Source organism: Bemisia tabaci, chromosome 10 (assembly GCF_918797505.1).
Source record: "Bemisia tabaci chromosome 10, PGI_BMITA_v3".
Taxonomy (NCBI): domain Eukaryota; kingdom Metazoa; phylum Arthropoda; class Insecta; order Hemiptera; family Aleyrodidae; genus Bemisia; species Bemisia tabaci.
This window is the reverse complement of record NC_092802.1, coordinates 1696519-1720526: the sequence shown is the minus strand read 5'-3', so window position 1 is coordinate 1720526 and position 24008 is coordinate 1696519. Positions and strand designations below refer to the sequence as shown.

The window sequence follows — 24008 nt, the reverse complement described above, 5'->3', positions numbered from 1 at the left end:
CCACTCGAATCGAATGGGTTCGACCGAAATCGGGGCCTAACTGCGTTTCGCGTTGCTTTTTTTCTCGCGATTCATCTTCCAGGGTTGCCACAGAGTTTAAAAACAATTATTTCCCTAATTCGCCTGACACATTTCGGTGAAATTCCTTTCTTCCGAATCCATACCGCTCGATTTTCCCTGAATCCGTTTCACTGAAGAGGACCCAGGCAAAAGCGGGCGGGAGGACGATGGACCCATCGGGTGGGTCGCACATGAATTGGATTGCATTTTGCCAAAAGGAACCACTAGCATTGCAATGATGCTAAGATTGCGCAACTTCATCCTTTGCAATAAAATTGTGGAAATCGCGCGATACTGTGAAATTGAGATGGTAATTTTTGTCTTAAATTAACAGTTTTTAGCGAGTAAAATAGAAACTATCAATGGGTAATCAGGTTTTTCCTCCAAGACGAAAGAAGTTGCACAATCTTAGCAACATTGCAATGCTACTGGTTCCTTTTTGCAAAGTGAAATCCAATTATTTGACTGAAACTGCAAATTTTGATGTTTAATTCGTCTCATGTTCAAATTTAAGAGGCGTTTCTGGAAGGAAATTTAACGAGCAAACCAATGGAACCACCTTTACAATCTCAACTTGCTGTATGAGCGGAGTTGCGAGCTTTTAAAGTTTCCAAATCTTGTCCGACGACTGCCATTGGCTCGATCCACTGTGGGGCGGGGCGCTCTGCGCATTGCAGCGACGGACTGCAATCTTTGAGCGCGGGAAGAGTTGCATTGCCCCATGCCCATGGCCCCGTGTGCACTCTGCATGTGGGATGTGGGTAGCTCCGCCACCGCTCCTTCCATCCCACCGAGCTCTGCATCATTATACGCTCCGTCAAACTATATCCAATGAACCCTGTTCCATACATCAAACAGGTGAGATCGTATCCGAATCCATTGGTTCACAATGTAAACATAGCCTCAAAAGTCAATCCAGTAATCTGTGGCAACGTGTTTTCTGCGATGGATATTTGATTTATATGAGTTTCGTTTCCATTGAAAGGTGAAATAGTTGGGAATTTCCTCTTTTTCAGCTCGGGCGACTAATTGTTAAATTCTAGAATTTCTGTTTCAAGTTATGTTCTATTGTTTTGAACCAATGGATAAATCGAGCCACTATCGAATAAAGTTCGCGAGAAATTCAAAAGTCCATATTTCCTTCTTTCCTTAGCGCTTCCTCCAGACACGAAAATCGGTTGCAAAACTTAACTCCCTGGCATGCATAATTTTAGCGGATTCCTCGATTTCCCCGATACACAAAAAAAAATTCCCGGACATTTCCCGGTTTTCCTGGTCGCTGAACACACGGAAAAAAAGTGAAGTTGATTTAACATTCTGGATGTAAAAAAAGTGTGCGAGAACTCACAAAATGCTAAATTACCCGCTACGGCAGTTTGTTTCACATCTTGGCATTGCTAAATTACTGCTGTAGGAATTCAGCATTTTGTAAGTTCTTGCACACTTTTTTTACATCCAGAATGTTAAATCAACATCTCTTTTTTCAGTGTCCACCCTAAAAGTGCAAATTTCCGGACCTACATGCGGAATTTTCGTACTTTTTCAGTACATTCAGAACTTCTTCCGGCATTTCCGTACTTTTTCAGTACTTCCAGAACTTCTTCCGGAATTTTTCAGGAGTTCCGGAACTTCTTCCGGTATTTCCGTACTTTTGCAGTACTTCCGGAGCTCCTCTCGAAAATCGTAGATGTTGGTAGACTTCGCGGAGGAGATCACACCCAGCGACACGGATATGGAACGGGCGAAAAACGCGGAGAATCGGATCCGATGCAGGCGAAGGAGGAAAACGCAATGGAATTCGTGTCAGGAATGACGCACCACGCGGCAACGTCGCACATTCCTCGACTTTCGCACACGGCACCAAGACGCTTCCTCAGCATCGAAGAGCTCTGCGCTGGCTCCAACGGCTCTGCCACGAGACGCCTCTTCCTCTTTCCAAAATCCGCCCAACAAACTAAGCAGGAGCTTCTCGTCGCGCGCATTCTTCTACGGAATCCAAGAGAAGCTAAAGACCGAAAACATTTTCAAAAAACAGTGAGTGATTGAGCCGCTTCTTCACCGCACTGAACTTGCTCCCGGAGGTGCAAAAACAGGGTGTCTAGTATTTTTAGAATTATGAAAAATCCTGATGTTTTCCTGATATTGTATAAAAAAATTCCTGAATTTTTCATTTTGAAAATTCCTGATATTTACCTGATTTTTATCGACTCCTGGCACGGTAGGCAAAAATCAGTAAGACTTTCTCCGCTGAGGAGATTCGACTATGAAAAATTCCTGATAAAACGTCCGATTTTTCCGATTTTCCTGATCGGCCAAAATTACTGATATTTTCGGAATTTTCCTGATGCTAGACACCCTGAAAAAGTCTCTCATCTTGCGGTCCACGACCGAGAGAAGGGAAATCTTCAGTTGAGGCACGTTACTCGCAAGAGCTTCGAAACAGTACAAAAGAAATACACGAGCAGGGTTCCAATTTTTCATGAGAAAAAGGATCTTGAAATCTCATGTGACATACCTCATGAACGGAAAAATACGAAAAACATTGGAAAATATTTTTCGAAAATAAATGCAGACATAAATAAAAGGAAACTTATTATAGCTTTATGGTGCTTTTTAGTGCATTCTTCGATATTTCATAAAACCCGCGGAGCCCTGAACAGACAGGGAGCGGGGACGGCGGCGCGTTCTACGAAAACAGACGGGTTTAAAAGCAGTACTTCACAATGAATTCTCGTAACACAACACCTTGGTTCTAATGCAAATTTTAAAAATCAAAATATCCGTATTTTGCGACACGATCTGGCAACTTAGGACGGTCGTCTGGCGATCCCGAGGCCGCGAGGTCGCCGCGGATTCCGGGAACCAGGATCGAGGGCCGCGCTAAGGAACAACGCCGTATTAGCATTCCCACGTTGCCAAACCCCCGGGCAGGCTGATTATTGAAATTGTTAGACAAAGCCACAGACAAAGAAGCCACGAGGAATACGGAGGGATCCTATCGACAAAAAAAACCATGAGGAATACGGAGGGAACTTATCGGTGGAAGCGGGTGGTTGCTATGGACAAAGGAGGTAGGTAATTGACTAAATAACGGCAACCCTCGAGAGACCCTATAGTTGGATTGCACTTGCAAGTTGGAGCCTGTGAGTTTCGATCACTGAATTTCTACAGTGCATCTTGGTGAGTTCCAAAAAAAAAATGATCGCATTTTGACAAAACGAACGTTCTTACGGAACCGCATGATCCACCCAGTTTGGGTCGACCGATCATCAATGAAAATACGCTTAAGCTCACCCCAGTAGGACAAGAATCTGTGATCAGCGCAACTGAGCCATTGTTCAGCGTGACTGAGAGAATCGGCATATTTCAGCCATTCATCGTAGCCGGTCGCTCCCAGACGGAGCGCGCGTCATCAAGTATTTCTCCCAGTCGTGTATCGTCCGAGCTGCTTAGTTGTCGATAGTCAGTGGTCGGTCACTGGCTGGAAGCCGGGGGGGGGGGGGGGGGGGGAGAGAGGTTAGAATGCACCGCGACGCGCCGACACTGCAGTCGAGGTCGCGACGTCGCAGCGTCGGCAAAATCCGAATCCCGCTAGTCCCGAGTCGGCTAGGGAAAATAGCCACATTAGCCCTCGGGCGCTGCCGAATTTCTCCCATACTAATCGTGCACATTCTGAAAAATCCGTGGAATGTTCTCTCTGGGATTTTCGTTCAGAAATATTTATCAGAGTATACTTTGTCTATCGGTCTATTCCGATCGCGATTTAATCTGGTGTGTCTTGAGATCTCCAGGAAATTAATCGATCAATTCCCGCAGACATGAATGTTTTGCACCGGGGAATTGATAATTAGATTTATATCTGTCAAGGAATCTTTGCGGAAGGAAATGTGGCAACGCCTGAAGGTTCATACGGCATTTTTCCTTAGCACAGCAGAATTGTCTTCCTCCCATCCGCAAAGAAAATCCCGATTTTTCTGTTCAGCTATTTTCGAAATTTCCCCCAAGGTACAGCTACTAGTTCTGTAACTAAAACACCTTGCGTCTTACTCTCCACGAATATTCGTAAGTTTACCAGGAAATGCGTGTTTTATCGAAGATAACTTGGCAACGCCTGAAGGTTCATACGCACGGAAAAAAAATTGCTAATTCAACGATTCAATTGCTAAAAACAGTGAGTGCAATGTTTCAACGCAGATTTTACAACAAAAAAATGCTACTTTAACCACCCCCAAGGTTAAATTAGTTTACAATGTGGTTAAAGTAGCATTTTTTTGTTGTAAAATCTGCGTTGAAACATTGCACTCACTGTTTTCAGCAATTTAATTGTTGAATCAGCTATTTTTTTTTTCCGTGCGGCGTTCTTCCTAAGCGCGTGAGCACAGGGAACCTCGGCGCCACTCGACACATGACATTTCTCGTGAATATCCTGGAAATTTGGCAACCCTGAGGCGGCGTCGTCGTCCCCGTCACTCGGAGTCGAGTGAATCGGATGCGTAGAAGCCAAAGAAGCCCCGACGCCGCGAGCCGAGGAGAGCCAGACCCGGACCAAGGTTATCCGGTCGTGTTTTTCTTCCTAGGGGCGCGCGGAGCGAGAGGGGGCACGACCGGGGGGAGGGGGGGCTAACCGGGGGTACCGTTCGTCCTCAACCCCCCCCCCCCCTTCCACACACCCCGGCCGCCGGAGAGTTCGTTTACCCGTTCGCAGCCGCCACGGACGAGTCTCGGCTCGAGGAGCAAGGATTTCCCGCCACTATGCCGTGCTAAGGAAGAACATAGTATGAAACCCTTGGGCGTTGCCAAATTGCCTTTGGTATTTTCCGGAATTTTTTGAAATATTCCCCCCCCCCCAATTTTTCGGATAATTTCGTTGGAAATTCCACCAAAAGTTCCTCAAAATTTCAAGGAAAAATATTCATAACTTTCCTCGAAAATAAAACATTTTATTGAAGGAAATTTGGCGACTCTCGAATGTTCACACGGCGTTTTTCCTCAGCACGGCTGAAGGATGGTTCCGAGCTAACCTATTTCCTTCGCGGAGGGATAAAGTGAGGGTGTGGCCATCTCTGCTTTGTTGACACCACTGTGGCATGGGTGGATGAGAGTGGCGTAAGGTACTTGCATTGCTCCATGCGAAAGGACATCGTAAGCGGGTGGTAGGATCGGGGAAAGAATAGACAAAAAAGTCAAATCCAAAAATTGCACCATTCGACAGAAATCTACATGCTAACCAATGGGCCATCTGATTTTAGATGCATTCAGATTGATGTGACGTTTGTCTCTACGGAAAATATAATTTCCAGCTCTTTTCGGAATGATCGACATTTTCAACATACACAACACTTCCGGAAAAAAAAATTCTCAGATACCCCCGTACGGACTCCCATTAGCGACCTCATTCCAATAGCCAACTTCTCGGTCTCCGTTCACTTGGAAAAACCTCTGAACACACGCAACTCATCGCCATCCGCGGGGGTGGAAATCCCCCTCCACGACAGTTAACAACCCCATTTCCGACCCCCAGAACAGTGTACAATCATCCCTTCTTCAATCCTGTTCAAACAATCGCCGTTTAACGGTCCGTCCTTGACAACGGCCGACGGATCAAAGAGCCCCGCCGCAGGACGCTTTCGGGAGGGGCGCAACGACCCCCTCCACCCTATCGCCCCCCGCGGCGGGTGGCGGGGGGATGGTGGCGGAGGTTCCATCGATTTTATCCGCAAGGTCAGCGCACTCCACGTTCGACGAGTCAGGTGGACCTGGCGCCCGAGATCTTCGCTTCTCGGGATCGTCATGACGTGCTTTGCGATGTATCTGTCGCAGGCAAATAGTAAAATAAGGCATTTTGTCAAATGCCTAGGCAAATAGTCAAATATTTTAACTTAGATTGAACTTCTGCTTCTTTTCCTAATTTTTGACAAAATAATTAATTTCTCCTCTACGAACAAATTTTCAGTAAAAATTTGCATTGCAGAATAGTATTTTCAACCATTTTTAGCTCCCGCACAGACACTTACTTATCTGGAAATTTTCGGCATGTTATAAAATACAGAATTTTTAGAATTTCATCGTTTAAAAATATGAGAGGCACTTATGGAGGAAGAGACAAGGAGAGTTTGTAGGTTTGATGAATTATTTTTCCAAAAAATGTTGAAAACTCGCGAGCTCCTCGCCATAAATTCACAAATTTTTTTAGACCGTCAAAATTTGACTATCTGCCTCGGCATTTGACAAAATGCCTGATTTCACTATTAGCCTGCGACATATCGATTCACCCGCCGTTTAAACCTAAGGAGAGAATCGACCAACAGGACGTTTGCGAAAAACACCTCGATGATCGATTCTTTACCATAGCTTCCAATTCGGAAAAATCGATTATTAACGCTTCACCGCTGAATGGCAGCTTCGGGGCTGCGGATCTCATTGTGGCCTTTGAAATGAGCCACACGCAAGGTTTACATTGGATTCTTGGACGTTTTCACAGAATTACAAAAAAGAGAGTGTGTAGAACGACTTCGATGTTACGATGTCCTACAAGGGTTAGAAAAACCATACAACACTCGAGAAAATAATACAAAGAGAGAATGAAAAACAAAAGAGGTAGGAAGAAGAAACTTGATGGACTTCTCCATTCAAAAACCCCTTATCCCGAGTATTTTCACGGCGACTACCCTTTCTGTGTTTTCCCTCTTTCTGCTCCAGATGACGGTTCAAATGTGGCCCTAACTGTGCGAATTTAATAAGGTGATAAAATGATGGTGGGCTCACACTAATTTGCGTGGAGAGCAAGCCAACGTTTCAAAAATGTCAATCACCTACGAAGTCAAAAATTTGCTGCAAAAATTGACAGCCCAGGAATTTTAGAGGAGGGGGGGGGGGGTGCGAGCTCAGGAAAGTTATGCATATTTTTCCTTGAAATTTCCATACATTTCATCGCGAAAAATTGTCCGGAAAATTCAAAGAAAAATGCTCACTATTTTCCAGGGTGTCTGTTAGAACAGGCGGGCCAAAAATCAGTCCTTTTTCAGTACATTCCCAAAAAAATCAGTTCTTTTCCTGAACCTCCATTTGACGAAATTCAAAAACTTGAATTTCTCGCTCAAATAGAGACAAAAAAGACCGAAATATGAAAAAAATTCCGCACTTTTTCAGTACTTCCAGACCCTCCTTAAAAGATCGGTACTATTTCCGGATTTGTAGACACCCTGATTTTCCCAACAACAGGGTGTCTACATTTTTTTTAGTAGGGCAAGTCCTGATAAATTCCTGATTTTAGACTGCTAAATCTTGATTTCAGGATTTTTTCAAATCCTGATTTTTGGCGGAGAAACGTTAACCTCACAAAAACAGCTCGACAAGAAAAATTCAATCGGACGGCCGACTCTTCTCAAATCCTGATTTTACGACCGATTTTTCCTTAAATCCCTACAGAATCGGGAAAATCCTGATGCTAGTTGATAAGTAGTTCTTTTCCTTGGAGGAAATGACGGCCTCAGCGTTTTTCTTGGCCAATACGGCCCACAGTGCGCCCGGAATGCGGCCCGTAGTTGGTCACGCTCGCCCGTCCCGAATAGTTTCGCATTCCGAGAAGGCGGGGTTCCACCCCTCCCGCCCTCCCCCGGGGGCACCGACCAAAAGGCAAAAACGCAAAGAAAAAGGACAGAACCACCGAGACGAAAAAATAAAGGAAAAGAATCCCGCCTTAAACCCGAGCGAACCTCTTCAGCGCTGCCAACTGCACTCTCTGTCGCTCGCTCGATTTCCCCGCGTTGCTGCCAACTTTCGGCCCGCCGTTCTCAGGAAAAACGCCATCAAATCAAGAATCATCATTCAAGAATTTACAAATTTCCTCGGATGAAATGTTTCTTCTTGAGGCGAGCTCTCAATATTTTCCCTCAAAACTTTCAGATAATTCAGATCTGAACGCGAATAAAATCCTGAGAAAAATATATACAGATTACCCTTGGGGTTCATATTTTATCACAGGAAATCTGGCAACTTCTGAAGGTTCGCATAGCGTTCATCCTAAGCGCGGTAGAGTAGATTCCGTGAACAGGAGTTCGCCGATCGAGTCTACCCCATTCTTAGTAATTAGACTTCACTAACTTCATCAATTTAAAAAAATTGCGTTAGGTTTAGCTTAAACCCATTCCACGGTTGCCACAAAATTTAGATAATAAAATTCCCTGACATTTCCCTGATTTCCTTGACATATTTTGGCGAAAGTCCTTGAAAATTGAAGATGTGACGAATGTTTGGGAAGGCACAATTCAAAATGGTCTTCAGGCAAAATTAGTTGTTCGAAACCTCGAACCCAATTCTAAAACGCAATTGCAGGTGATTTAACAAATTTTCCCTGACATTTTCGTCATTTACCTCGACATTTCCCGGTTTTCAAATCCTCACTTTCGACCGAACTGTCAGCACGGTTCCCGACAGGAGACGAATCGGGCGAAAAGGAAGGGGGGGAGGGGTGTGTGGCGCCAAGGGCCCAAGGCGGAGGGAGGCCAGGCGGTAATATTGACACGGGGAAGAAGAAAAAGAAGGAAGAAGGGAGCCGCACAAGTCGGTACAGCAACGCTGCCACGCTACGGAAGAACGCCGTATGGGTCCATTCGAGTGGCAAAATTTCCTCCGAAAAAACGTTAAATTTTGAGGAACTTTACGAATGTTTTCCCTTGAACTATCGGCCACTCAAGATCAAATTACGCATAAAATCATCTGCGAATTCGGAAGAAATATTTACGAACTTTCCTGAAAATTAGTGATTAGTAAAAGGAAATTGGGCAACGCCTGGAGGCTCATAGGGCGTTTTACCTTAGCACGGCAGTACAGCCACGTTCCGCGCGTAAAGGTGTGGTAAGCTGTGGCTGTGTGTGTGTGTGGTTTTAATATTTGGGAGTCGCGTCGCACGGTGAATCGAGTCAATTAGAGACGCCGGACATACACCTTTTACCTAAAATTGCAAATTTTGATGCTTATTTTGTCACATTTTAAATTTTGAAGAGTCTGCTGAAAAGAAAATTTCACGAGGAAACCGACGGAGCCACTTTCAGAACCTCAAAGTTTTGTATAAACCATGGTGTCTAGTTTTCCTGGTAAAGCTCATTCCCTGATATTTCCCTGATTTTCAGGAGCTCATTCCCTGATGAGAAACCGAAGTTTTCTCCCGCTTCCCCGGGATTTTCTTAGGGAAAAGAATAGAATTTTCCCGAGTTTTAGATATGTATATCGATTTTAATTCATCTTACAGCCATTTCTTTGGCGCACGTCAGATTGGACCGCCTTTGAAAACGAAAGATCCCTGGGTGGTTCGAGAAGATATTCCCGGTTTCGGGAACAGATTCCCTGATTTTCCCGGTAAATTTTCATTCCCTGATGAATCCCGGTTTTTAAAAAAACTAGACACCATGGTATAAACCGAGTTATAAGCAGTAGAAGTTTCCAAATTTTGCCCGACCTTTCCCATTTTTTCGAGCACCCGACCGCTCCAAGGATCGATATATTTCCATAGGGTTAAAATAAAGAAAAGGCAACGTTGCCAATTTGCTGGATCCGCCAATGGCACGGTCGAGGGGTGAGCCAGCGTGTGAGTGCGACGGACTCGACGGACCGCATTCCGCGAACCGTTCGGTTCTTCGGTTCGAACAGCGCGTCGCATGCTTCGCCTCGCAAATGAATGAAACGAAAACAGTAGTGAAACGGAACATACAAAGATGGCGGAGGAGAGGGAGGCGAGATTTGAGGTTTTGGCCGGGAGCGTAGACCGTGAAGAGGACCCCCGGTATCCTTATCTCCGAGAATGACACTCCTGACCTGATAACACCGCTTCTCCCCGGCTCTGATTGCTCCGTGTTGCCAAGCTGCCAGATATGAGAGTGATTTAAGTGACCGTGTCAAAATTATAAACAATTTTGCGGATTCCTCTGAATATTTTAAGGAATTTGCTCATGCTAAGCAAAAAATTTACAAAAATTCCCACGAAAATCCGCACAACCGTTCTTTCGTAAAAAATTTAAGTGCTCGATCGAAGTTGTTCATTGCTGATGTGGCTTGGTTCCTTACTGCTGAACGCGGTCAAATCAGCAGTGAAGGTTCTAAAACACCGCAACCAAGAAGTGCCCTCGCTGCATACGACGCGCAGTAGAACGAGCTAATAGAAGAGATCGGACATAACATTAGACGGGGCGGGGGGGGGGGGGGGAGGAGATAGCTCTCGCTGGGGTGATAAAGTCACAGTTTCCTGCATAGATTCTGGCAATCAGCGTCTTACTGATTCCGCCCAAAATTGGGGAAAATTCCTCACTGTTGACCTACTTTCAGGAGCGGAATTTAACTCGCTCTCCAAGTGAATGCTTCAAAATTTTGCAGGGTATCGCGCCAAGAGAAAATTTAAGCCGCTCAGAGGCCGTGAAAATTGAGGTGGTAGGTGCTGAATAAGGGCATTTCTTGAATGCAGTATTTTGGAATCTCCACCGCTGATACGTGGGTAAGAGAGGAGACCATTGGGTGAATTTTCTGAAATTTTTCGGTTTCAGCATTATAAAATCACGACTAAAATTCAGTAAAATTTTAAGCCTCTCAGAGGCCATGAAAATTGAGGTGTTGGGTGCTGGAAGGGTATTTCTTGATTGCAGTGTTTCGGAGTCTCCACTGCTGATAAAAATTTTGGAGAAAAAAAAATGGGTGAATTTACGGATATTTTTCGGTTCCAGAATTGAAAAATCATGACGAAAGTTTAGTAAAAATTTGAGCCGCTCAGAGGCCATGAAAATTGAGGTGTTGGGTGCTGGAAGGGTATTTCTTGATTGCAGTGTTATGGAATCTCCACTGCTGATATAAATTTTAGAGAGGAAACTATGGGGTGAATCGTCTGAAATTTTTCGGTTTCAGCGTTGTAAAATCATGACTAAAATTCGGTGAAAGTTTCAACGAATTCCATACATTTACTTAAATTATAATGGATGAAATGTTTGTAGAGATTCTGGGACGCCACAACTAAAAAATGCCCTTCCCGTACCCCTTGCATCAATTCATAATCATACCGGTTTGGGCCCTTCCATACAGAGCAGTAACCTCAGCAAAGGAGAACAAAATGTTACAGCACTGCATAGTTCTTAGATGTCATATCTCAACATGAACTTAACTAGGTAATTAGAGGTGATGTCAGATAATATGGGCATTGTTTACTTGTAATCTGCAAGCGCAGACAGGGAATTTAGGCCTCTGCACAGACTGCCGTTCACTACTATCCATTTTGAAAACATCCGTTTTGGATCATAACGTAAAAATAACTACTCATCAATTATGATTCGCAACTTTAACACGATTGTGATTTCTGGGTGGCTAAAAATTGAGTGTTACAAGGTTTGAAGGTATTATTAAACCTATCCAAGCTTGTTGTGTTCTCGCTTCTGCATGAGTTAGATGTATTTGTGTGGATAGAAGTGACGCGGAAACGCCAGAAAACCGAAAGTAAACAATAACCAACTTATCTGATGACATCTCTATCTTTAATTCATTTCAAAATTTGGTAATTGAGGGAGATAAGTGAGTAAATAGGGACAGGTTATCACTAGGAAATTTTAAAAATTACACTTCTCGTTTTCATCAGGGTTGCTGAAATTTGTTTGCTTAAAAAATATTGCAAATTTTACTGCAGCATCTTTAAGAATTTAAATGCACTTTGATACCAATTTTGCAGTACAACAAAAATGTTTGGACCTTATGCAAAAAATAGAGGGATTCAATGATTTCTAAATTTTATCGCTCTCAATATTTGATGTTGTCAATCTCCTAAACACAATAACCCTTAAGAATCAACTTCATACTGTGTTGATGTCAAATCTGAGATGAGCATGGCTCGAAAGTGAAATTACAAAATTTTAATCTGTCCTCTTCACACGTTGAATGGAAACAGGAGATCAGCAATCAATTGAAAAGAGCCTCTCCCCTTGCAGCTTGGTGATAAGCCTGAAAGAAGTATTTCTTATCGAAAACTACATGTGAAGCTGCACTAGGGTCACATCCCTGAGAAAAGCAATGATACACATACCAGTGCAGATGTATTAAAAATTGACACCCAGACAGCTGGACATACACAGATTTGGTAGCAAAAAGGTTAAAAAATATAAAATGCCAAAATAGAAAATTGACGTCATTTTTCTCATTTTTCCACACACTAACAAATAAATGGGCAGAAGAAGATGTAATGATTCGGTGAAGAGTTTAAGTAACTCTGGTATTCCTGTTCAAAATATTGTCCTTAATAGATTCTGAGAGATCCTAAAAATAAACCGGTGCATGCTTCAAGGATACTGTGAAATCAGCTGGCAACCATGAATATCTCTACTCAAAATAAAATCTTCTTCAAAAAGGGCTAAAATGAAACTTGAAACTCGATGGCAACATGGACCAACTTCACCCAAAGAGGAAAAATTCTCTGGGTAAATCAAATTCTGACCCATTGATAGGCACTGTGGACCAACAGCTTTTAAAGGTTCTTACGCACTTGACCTCGCCTAAAACCTACTTCAGAAAGAGCCATCAAAGACAAAATTATGAACGCCAAATGTATGCACAGACTCATCGATTAAATCCCATGTTTGGTGCCTTCATTTCAATATAAAACTGACCAAAATGATAATAATATGAGCACTGTCATATAATCTACTTGACTCCAAAACCACAAGCCTAAACCATCCTGATTCTGAATTTCGGGCGTATGAAGCTTGAATTGTACCTCAGCATAATTTCTCCACATATTTATAATGCTGAGAGGAATGGGCATTAACGTCATGGTATGAAACTTATCTGGATATTCTGAATTCAACTTCAAAAAGTGGAAGTGCAATACTTGTGATATTTAACTCAAGAGTTGGAAAATTTAATTAAAACTGAGGGGGTACCACTGATTGAGTTTGTCTGTAAAGCGTGCCACTACGGGGCAGAAACAAATTAATAGATGGATGCTCTAATACACATACTTCTTCTCACACTTGTAAAAAGTGAAGAAAGTAAATCTCTTATGCTGCACCTTGAGAAAATGGCATCAGTAAAAGAAAATTGCATCCGAGAGAGAGAATTTCTCCACCGTCTAGGGGGCATAAAAATAGACATGTTATCCTGCGGGATCACTGCAGAGGCAGCCGGAGGGAAGGCAACCGAGAAGAAAATCTAGGCTAAAAATAACCACACAGCAGCCTAGACGAGCCTCGATAATGGGGGGCTTTGCGAAAAGGGCGTACGGCGTCGATATTTCGGGGCGTTTTCGAATTGGGGGAAGCGGCGGTCACAACTGGACCGCGAGCGAGCGCATTTCCAAGAAAATAGTGAGGCTTGGCGTGGGGTCACACCGTTAAAATCCCATTCGATTCACCACAGAAACTCCCAACTCCGGGGCAGCAACGAAAAATCGGCTGAAAAACACCACTGCGAAAAGCAGAAATCCGACGAAAACGGCCGAATTCCATCGGGGGAAAAAAATGTGCGGTTAACGATCGATGCCGCCCTACAGAGCGGCCGCACGGAACACAGCGGGCAAGGAGCGTTAGGCCTAAAATGCTCAATCATTACGACGAAAACTGGCACATCGAGGGCACTAAACTCGTGGAAAAGCAGCAGCAAACCTGATGGAAACGCATGAAATTTGCAAGTTGGAGTAGTCTAGGGTGTTGGCGAGTGATTAGAATCCATACCTTGTCGTAATCGAGTCGAATATCCGCCCTCGAGTTTCGAAGCACGTTGTTCCGAATCGCCGCCATTACAGCACCACAAAACAACCGCACACAGCGACGCAATTACGGTAATCCACACAATCCGCGGCACAGGGTTCACGGATCCACAGAAACAGCACAGCACCGACTCGGGCGAGGCTTTCCGCCGGGGAAAATCGCCGGAAAACCCCGGGGAGGCGACACAAATCCGCGAAAAAGCACCGATCCCGGGACTGACATTGAAACGAAAGGAACCCGACGCGAAGGCAGCGCGCTCACTCAACTCGACGGACGGCACTCCATCCGGTCGCTGCGAGCTTCGGGCAACGGCCACGCGCCGCCGCAGCGCTAGCGTCGCCGCCGCTCGAGCGCGGGAACTCTCTCCGACACGGGGAGAAAAAAAAACCGCCAGACCGCTTCTTCTGGGGAATTCTTGTGGGGTGGGGGGAAACGGGGCACACCTAGCCGGTGGGGTCGTTAGTCGGCCTCAAGTCTCAACAGTTTACTACAGCGTTGTGGCGTTGTACTCATCGTCCATTCACCATATTCCCACTCCAACTCGAGGTTCCGACTGGCAAAAGAAAAGAGCCCTAAAAATATTGGGGAAAGGGGGGCCGCACTTGAGAGCCGCGTCCACTTTCACCACCGGCTCTTGACGCCCTTCGTTCCGCGAATTGCAAGGTTTTTTCGCTGCGTTTTCCTCCTTCGACGGCCACTTCGTCCGGTGTGTTGGAACCGAGTTTCGACGAGCCGCTCTGACCTCCGATAATCCTGCCTAAGGACACTCCACTCCAGATTTTGTCCGAGTCTCTAGAGTCCAGACTCTTAAAAAAACATCGACAAAAAAAAAAAAACTCTTGATTCAATAAGATTTAAGCTTAAATCAAGAACCCAGCCTCTTGATTTGAGCTGATTCCCTTTTGATTTAAGCTTAAATCTGATTGAATCAAGAGTATTTTTTCTTGACAATGTTTTCAAGAGTCTGGACTCAATATCCAATGTTTTTTTTTTTTTTTTTTTTTTTTTTTTTTTTGTGGGTGGTTGTAATGGACGAAGGAGGTAGGTAATAAACTAACTAACGGCAGCCCACGAGAGATCCTGTCGTTAGTCCATCATTTCCCCCTTTGGTCCATAACAACCACCCTTATCAGCCGATAGGGTCGCTCCATGTTCCCTATGCGTCTACGTCTGTCACTTCGTCTATCGATTTCAATATCAGGCCGCTGACATGCACAGACAAAGTTACGATGCGCGAAAAAACAAAACGTGAGAGTTAATCATAATCTAAAAACAGACAAGAAAAACAAGTGCGGTGAGCAAAAAAGGGGGAAAATCGACGCGATTAAATAGGTTACGGCATTGCGATTATAGGGCGCGCGGGGTGAGCTATCAGAATCCGCTGTTTTCGCGAAGCCGGGTAATCATTTATCCTCATTTGCGATGAATTTTTTTGATTGATGGTAATGGAAGACATTACTTCAGCCATCAAAGCTTGGGTTCGAATCCGAGAATAGGTGAGCAATTATTCGTAAAAAAGGACGCAGTTGCTCATCGACCACGATCGGTTTTCGGAGCTTTCAAAAAAATTTAGGGGAAATCTTGGCCAGCTTGGTCACTACGCCGTTCCCTTTCACAAAAGAACGTAACGTCACTTCAATGTTGCGAGATTTTCCTTCACAAATTGCATTTGTGCCAGAAGAATCTTGGGATTTCTAACTGAAAATTTCCTGGATTATTTTGTGGATCACACACAAAAATTAGCAAAATTTTTGAAAAAAATTGCACGCGAATATTCCTGTAAAAAATCGAATTGTTGGTTGAGTCGATTTGGAAACTTGGGAATGGAATCACATTCTTTACTCCTCCGAACTCTCGTAGAAACCACACCGGACTCATCTAAAACCTCACCGATAAGCTACGATTCGTCGTTTTCCGGACGAAGAAACGTAACTTCATTCCAGAGTTGCAAAATTGACTTAAACAATTCGATATTGTACAAAAAAATACAGTAGACTCTGGATTATCCGGCTTCGTATTATCCGGACTCTGGATTATCCGGATCGATTTTGCAACCATGTAACTGCGTACGCATTCCGATAAGTGAGCGGATCCGCGGAGAAGCGGTCGCAAGGCATATTGGCGCCTGCAAGGCTGAAGGAATACTTCACGCATTGCGCCAAACAGTGAGGTCGGCGTGGAACGCATTAGCGCCTACCAGATTGCATAAATACTTCTCGCATTACGCCAAACGCAGTGCAGTCAGTTAGTTAGCCTATAACGCACATTAGCGGCTACAAGACTGCATGAATACTTCACGCATTGCGCGCTTTAGTCGTTGTATTGTAATTTATCGTCGTCGGCTACCATTCACAATCACCATTGAGTCGTTGAGTTTGGCGTTAACCTTTTAAATTCGTGTTGGTAAGTACATGATGTATACATAATAAGAATACTGTGGTGTTAGTTGGTGGTGTTTGTGTTTACTATTATTATCCGGATTACTTTTTCATCCGGATCGGGCCCGGCACCAATTAATCCGGAAAATCCTGAGTCTACTGTACTTGCAGAATGTTTGTCCAGAGTTCGTCTGATTTTGGCACGATCTCTGACGAACAAACAGCAAAATTTTCGGTAAGAAATGTCCAAGCTTCTCCGGGTAAAATTGCATTTTGCGAGGGAAAATTTGTCAACATTGAAGTGGATCGCGTTCAGCAAAAAGGAACCAGCGCGATTACAGTGTTTTTAACATTCTACAACTTCTCCTTTTCTTTTAAAAACACTCAATATACGTACAGTATTAAAGTTCACACAATTATATTCCTTCAAAATTGCTAATTATTCGGGGGAGAGCTAAAACAATTTGCTGTTCTGGGATATCTTGTAGATGATTATGCAGAAGCAACATTTGGACTGCATTTTGCAATTTGGAACTATAAATTCTGGCTCTTCTGGAAAAACACTCATGTGCATAGGAAAACTAATGGCACATACGTTGTTTTTGCACCGGGCTAGAATTTAAAGTTCCGAATTGCAAAATATAGTCCATTTTTACAACACTGTAATCGCGCTGGTTCCATTTCGCTAAATGCGATTCCAAAAATAGTTCCGTTCTTCCATAGGGGGAGGGGGAGGGGGCAACGCACAGTGGATCGAGTCAATTTAGAGAGGTCAGACTTGAATTTTTTGACTAAAACCGCAAATTTTCGTGTTTACTTCGTCACATTTTAACTTTCAATAGGTGCTTTCGGAAGAAAATGTCACGAGAAAACCAATGGAACTATTTTCAGAGCCTCAAAATTTTGTATAAACGGAGTTACAAGCGTTCGAAGTTTCCAAATTTTGTCCGACCTCTCTCATTGACCCGATCCACTGTGCGACGGATTGTTAGTGCTGGGTCTCCGATACGCGTTGTCCCCGTCCGTCGACGACATTCCCAATGACGTCATCGTCGACCGCAAAACCCTCGGTATGACGTCACGGGGATTGACCCATTCAAATCCTCGCCCGATTGGGTGCCGCGCGGTGGGAAAGCGGTCAATCGCCGGCCGCCGGGGGCGCTCGGCGACGGCGGAAAAGCCCCGGGTGCCCCGCTTTTCACTCCATTGACGGCCCCCTCCCCCCTCGTCCCGGGGGCGGGGGGTCCGCGGAGGGAAGTTTGATCGATTTATGGGCGTGCGACGCGACGCCGCGCGCCGGGGCGAGGCGCAAACTCCGACGCCGGAAATGACGTCACGCCGCCACCGACGAGGCGAGGCCACCGCCGAAACCTTACAGGGGTAGCGAACCGGCCCCGGCGAGCCGGAGCAGGGAAGCGCCCCTTGCGAATCCTTTATCAATGGGAATAGAGTTCGTCACCCCCCCCCCCCCAACTCCGCCCCGCCGCCCTCCGCGATTTTACTTTCGGATCCTCTTAACACCCCCGCCGAGCGCCCGATCCACCTTCGAATCGTCGGATAAAAAGTTGAACGAGATCCTTCGAATCCAGGATGTCTACTAAAACGAGGCTGGTCAAATATAAGTACTTTTACAGTACTTTTTCAGTGCATTCTCGAGAAATTCAGTACCTCCTCCGACAGAAATATTCTGTAGTTTTCAGTACCTCCATTTGACGAAATTAAAATTTTTTTAAAAATTTGAAAATGACAAAAAACTTAAAAAAAATCCGGACCTTTTCTCGGAATTTCCGCACTTTTTCAGTGCTTCCGGACCGCCCTTAAAAAATCAGTACTATTTCCGGACTTGTATAGACACTCTGGAATCACTCTGATGTGTACAGGCCAAATTGAACTGGGCATTTTAATTTTTTACAAGAGAACGTTTGTGCAGATTCCTTTGAAAAATGCGCGAATTCGATTCGCAATGTACAGAAAATTCGCCGAAATGTTAAAAAAAATCCGCACAACCGTTTTCATACAGAAATGCGGCAAACGGCAAAAGCGAGTGGGGTTCCTTCCTGCCGAACGCGATCCAAATCCTGATGGAAAAAATAACTCCGAGGAAAATGGTGCGATTTAAGTGCACTCTCAACTTCTCAACGATTCAAGAATTAAAAATTACTGAGCGAGCTGACACCGCGGAGAAGTGGGACGATATGAAACTGGATTTGAAAGACGTTGATAAATGAAAAATGGCGGCGACTTCACTTTGGTTAAGTGCATCGGACTCGGAAAACTCTGTCGGGAAACTGCGGGGCGAGGGACGTCCGATCGTCCGGGAAACTCACGGCAGCATTTACAGCGGATGTCACCTCGAATTAGCCGAGTCCCTAACCTCACGGCCAATCCCCTTGCCTTTTCTCTGATTTGCTCCCGACACCTATAATCTTTTCGCCCCTGGGAAAGTTAGTTGTACCGCTCCTCCCGTTCGTGGGAGAGAGCTTGTCCAGTCTCCGGACTCATTGTTGAAATTGATAGACAAAGCTATAGATAAAAGGGATACGGGGAGATCCTATTGGAGGAAGCGGGAGGTTGCAATGGACGTAGGAGGTAGGTAATTGACTAACAGACGGCAACCTACGATAGACCTTATACTTAGTCCATCATTAACTCGGTCTAAAATAACCACCCATTTCAACCGATAGGATCCCTCCATACTCCCTAAGTCTTCGTTGTCTATAACTTTGTCTATCAATTCCAACAATCAGCCCGCTGGTTACTTCAGATAGTTGGGATCGTATTCGTTGCATGGGGCACTGGAAAAAAAATAATTCTGTTCATAGGGCTCCTACACTTTCTTTGGCACCGGCACAGACGTTTCCGTTATGAGAACAGAGAACTCTGCTTAAAACCGAAGTTCAATTTTCACAACAAAAAAGTTCTGTAAGTACAAAAAAGAAGGTGCAGGAGTTCTGTGAACAGAAGGTTCTGTCATCAGCACCGACATTTATTTACGTGCGTGTTGCTTACACTCGAAGAAGCCGCCGACACACCTAAACCCTTTAGGCCTTGTCCACACGAGCGCGGTTCGCGGAACTTATTTCGAGGAACTTGTTCCTGGAACAATAGTTTTTAGCTGAGCTAAAAACTTATTCCTCCAAAACCCGGAACTTCCCCCGTACTCCGAGCTTCTACATATGTTTCTTTTGATGTGAATTTGTTTGTTTTTGTTTTTTTACGTCCTTTATATGCGTCTTGACATTTATTTTTGTTACTTTGGCGGCCGTATTATAATCTATTATTTTGCAATAATTGTATAGTTTTATTGAAGTTCCGGTTCCAGTTCGGACGAACCCGTGTGGACAGCATGCCTCGTTTCAAGGAGTAAGTTCCGGGAACTGAGCAAGTTCGAGGAATAAGTTCCGCGAACTGCGCTCGTGTGGACAAGGCCTTAGCGAGCCCGTGTAGGCAGGCCGTGGCTAGATCTCAAAAGTCGCCCGCGATATCTCGTGTATGCAACCCGGCCTACCGCCGAGTTAAAATAGTTGCCCGTTGGGTTTGAACCCGACCTCGTACATTACTCTGTTGATCCTCGCGTTGTTTAGTATAGAAGGAGCGTTCCGTTTTCTTTACTCTATAAGGAAGAGGCTCAGATTTTATGGAATTGCTTTCTATGAGCATTCTTAGTTCATTCGCCTGAACCGCAAACCGATAGAAGTGCACGTGACAGACAGTCCTTCTAAAAGCATGGCAAAAGTAGACATAGGATCAAAATAGTTTAACTAAATAATACTCACGATTCTTGGGCGTGAAACCATTTGCAGTCCGCTTCGGAAACTTTGTTCAGGTGACCAATGGTAAACCTGAAAACAGAAAAATGAAACCGTCAAAGCAGCTCTTTTACGAACAAAGACTTCGTTAATGGTAAATTATGATAAAAAGAATTCAGCAAGAATCAAGAATCGAAACCAAACCTGATCTAAGTTTATCGAGTGACGCAATCGTTAAAGGTTCCGGCTTATTTACAGGGAAAATAGTGTTGCCAATAAGGTCTACAAAATGTAGAGGAAAAAATATTTTCGATGGTCGAAGGTAAAATTGAAGTCAAAACGTAGATTTTTGCTTGATTTTACCTCATCAAAAAAAAAATCCCTAGATAGTCAAAAAAATTCTCATCCCTAGAAATTCCGGATAATCCCTAGACATCAGATCACTGGAGCCGTTCAGCGGGCGGATCATTGAAATTGATAGACAAAGCTATGGACAAAGAAGAAAAACGAGATATGGAGGCGTCCTTGGTGGCAGCGAATGGTTGAAATGGGCAAAGAAGGTAGGTAATAGACTAAGTAACGGCAACCCACGAGGGATCCGCTCGTTAGTCCATCATTTTCTCCCTTAGTCTATGGAAACCACCCATTTCAACCAATAGGATAGCTCCATACTCCCTATGTCTTTTATGTCTATCGCTTTGTCTATCAATTTCGATTATCGGCCCGCAGAGAGCGACTGAGAAAACGAATCAGATCCGACGCGGGACGGTGTGAATCTACTCTTGTTCGGAGGGTGTTTGGAGCCTGGGGGTAGCGCGGGGGGAGGGGGGGGGGGGGGGGGCTAAGAGTGGAGGAATATGTGCCTGGTGCCGTGGCGCGGCGGCCGAAGTTGTTGTGGTGTAGCTGTGTCTGGAGTGCCTGTGCCTGGGCCTCGTAACTCTTTACTCCTTGCCAGAGGTTCGTCTTCGTTCTTCGTCTCCAGCGTCTGTCTACGACCCCCCCCCCCCCCCCCCCCCCCGGTACCCCATTGAGCATAAGCCATACGGGCTCAACGTTTCCCGTTGCCAAATGGCGCACGGTTCCGTTCGATTCTCTTGCAGCCCTACCGCCCAAAGTTTCGACCTTCATCCCGGGAAAAAAATATAATAGAATGTCAGGGTTGCCACAGGATGAAGAAAGTGAAATTCCCTGATTTCCCTGTCACATTTTGACCAAATTCCCTGATAATTGAAGATATGCCGGATGGTTAAAAATACATGCTTTTAAATAGTTTTCACGCACAATCTATTGTTTGAAACGTCAAACCTAGCCTAGAGAGCAAATAACGGTGACCCAACAATATTTCCCTTACATTTTCGTCATTTTCCCTGACGATTCCCGGTTTTCCCTAACTTCTTAAAATTCCCTGATATTTTCCGGTTTTCCGTGACATATTTTGGCGAAATTCGCTGACAATTGAAGATGTGACAGATAGTGAAAAAGGCGTAATTGAAAAAAGTTTTCAGGAGAAATTAGTTGTTCGAAACCTCAAACCCATTCTAGAAAGCAAATGAAGGTGATTTAACAAATTTTCCCTGACATTCCCAGTTTTCCCTGACTTTTTAAAATCCCTGACATTTCCCGGTTTTCCCTAATTGTTTCAACCCTGCAAATGAAGGTGATTTAACAGATCGATCGTGACATTTTCGTCATTTTCCCTGACATTTCCCGGTTTTCCCTGACTTTTTAAAATTCCCTGACATTACCCGGTTTTTCCGGTATTCCCCGACTGTGGCAACCCTGCCTCCTGGCTTTATTAGTCAGGAACGTCAATACACGAGTCTCTAGTTTTTCGAGCGCCTCCAGCTCGGGTCCCCGTGAATAGACTATCGAGACTTGTTGAACACGAGGTGTTACAAAGCGTGTAACACATTACGAAATTCGCCCGGCTCCGGCTGGCGGTGATCTCTCATCGCTGGAAGCAGGATCTGACTCATCAGTCATCGTCGGCCCTCGGACGTAAGGGCGCACCTCCGAGCCCACATGAGCCCTGTTCCCCGTACGAATCCATGCTTACTACGGCTCATGCGGAAGCCGAGAACCGCTTTCGTGATCCCTTCCTGGCTCCGTGTCGCCCTGCGAGCCCCGTTTTCTTCCCTAATCCTTCTGGGTAATCTCTGCAACCGCTGAAAATGTAATCCTCGAGGCGCGACGCTTTCTGGAGCATGCGTCCTCATCCTGGATTACAAGGAAAGCGGAAACGCGCGCCGGCCTCGTTTGTAAATCCCGTTCACCGGAGAGGAAGGCACCAAGTGTGAAAAAGGCAGTTTCCTCGACTGAAAGAAGAGCCCCCTCCTAAGACGGTTCCAGCGGGCTGCAAGCCTCATGGTTGTAATTTTGTGTTCGTCGGGTAGACATAGATGACATAGTTTAAAAGGCGGAGCGTGATTGGTCGGCTATGTCTTACGTGTGCTGGTTACACGCTCAAATTTCCATCAATTTTCGATCAGATGGTGACTGGTGCGCACCATCTACCATCAAATTTTTGCGGCCTGCAAAAATTTGACGGTAGATGATGGAGCTGCGGGGCTCATCCTTCATCTGATTTCCACACAACCGTGCTGATTTCATGCTTATTTCAATCAACACGCTGTTTTCATTAATTTTACTCATCGATCTAGATAACTATCGACCGCCATCTTGGTCATCATTTTGATCGGAATTTGACGGAAATTTGAGCGTGTAACCAGGCCCTTATCGCTGCTCTGTCGTGCCTTTGTCGGGTGGAATGGACACTTAAGAGGTGCCTTTAGCTTGTAGTGAGTTCCACCCGACATAGGCAGGACGAAGCACCGATAGGACATAGCCGACCAATCACGCTCCGCCTAATAACCTACGTCATCCATGTCAACCCGACAAACACAAAATTTCAACAATCAGGCTGCTGGTTGTTGAAACTGATGGTGTAAAAAATTTTCCGTGTATCCGGACTTCATCCGTACAGTAGACACCCTGCTTTTTGTTCTAGCTGAAGTTTAAAAGAGACCCACAACTCGGAGCATCGTTTTACGAGCCCCAAATTCGGGTGGGCCGAGAAGCGGACGCGACAACGCACGGTGGATCAAGTCAATGGGAGAGGTCGGACGAAATTTGGAAACTTTAAAAGCTTACAACACTGATTATACAACACCGATTATACAACACTTTGAGGTTCTAAAAGTGGCTCCATTGGTTTCTTCGAAAAATTTTCTACCAATAGCACCCTTTAAAGTTAAAATTGTGATGAGATAAACGTAAAATTTCACAATTTTGGTCAACAATTTCATGTCCGACTTCTTCCATTGACTCGATCCACTGTGCGGCGCACAGTAGATCGATTCAATTAGAGAGGTCGCACATGAACTTTTGGACTAAAATTGTGAAATTTTACGTTTATCACATCACAATTTTAACTTTAAGGGGTGCTGTAAATAGAAAATTTCACGAGAAAATCAATGGAACAACTTTCAGAGCCTCAAAGTTTTGTATTAACGGAGTTATACGCGTTTAAAGTTTCCAAATTTTGTCCGACCTCTCCCATTGACTCGATCCACCGTGCGGCGACGGAGGAGGCGATTTACTACGGCGTGACGTCACTCGAGCCACTAGTGACGGCCTCCGCCTCCGCGTGGGCCTCCTCTCGTCGCTCATAATTAATCGTGATCTGGCGTCTGCCGATCCGACGGACGCGGACGCCACGACGGCAGCGGCTGAGTCAGTCGTCGTCAATTCGAGCTCCGACGGGGATCGGCGCGCTTCCCGAGGGTGGCCGCGGCCGGGGTTGGCAACGGCAACGCCGCCAAGTGGCAGGAAGGGCAATGCCCGCGCCCGCGGCCAAGAGCGAGACAGGAAACCGCCTCGCCCCTCCCCTCCCCACCCTCCGCCGCGCCCCAGCCAAGCCGCGCCAGAGCCGCGGTCGTGGATGTGGCAGCCCCGCAGGAAGCCGCCATCGTACGTCGCTCGGTGCGCGTCCGTGTGAACCCGGCCGAGAGCCACTCGTCGCCGCGCCGCGCGCCGTCGGGATCGCGTGTGTGAACCGGCCCTCGCTCCGGTCCGCGCTGCCGGCCATAGGC

General features: G+C 45.3%; 1 protein-coding gene across 1 annotated transcript in view; it reads right to left on the bottom strand.

The window, feature by feature from the left end:
* LOC109035119 (uncharacterized) overlaps positions 1-21900 on the bottom strand; it is a 69553-nt gene extending 47653 nt beyond the window's left edge. The window contains exons 1-2 of the mRNA XM_072305290.1: positions 21833-21900; positions 19945-20010 (exon numbers count right to left, since the gene is read on the bottom strand). Of these exons, the coding sequence (XP_072161391.1) occupies positions 19945-20010; positions 21833-21900 (134 nt within the window). The remainder of the gene's footprint in view (positions 1-19944; positions 20011-21832) is intronic.
* Positions 21901-24008: the final 2108 nt, after the last annotated feature.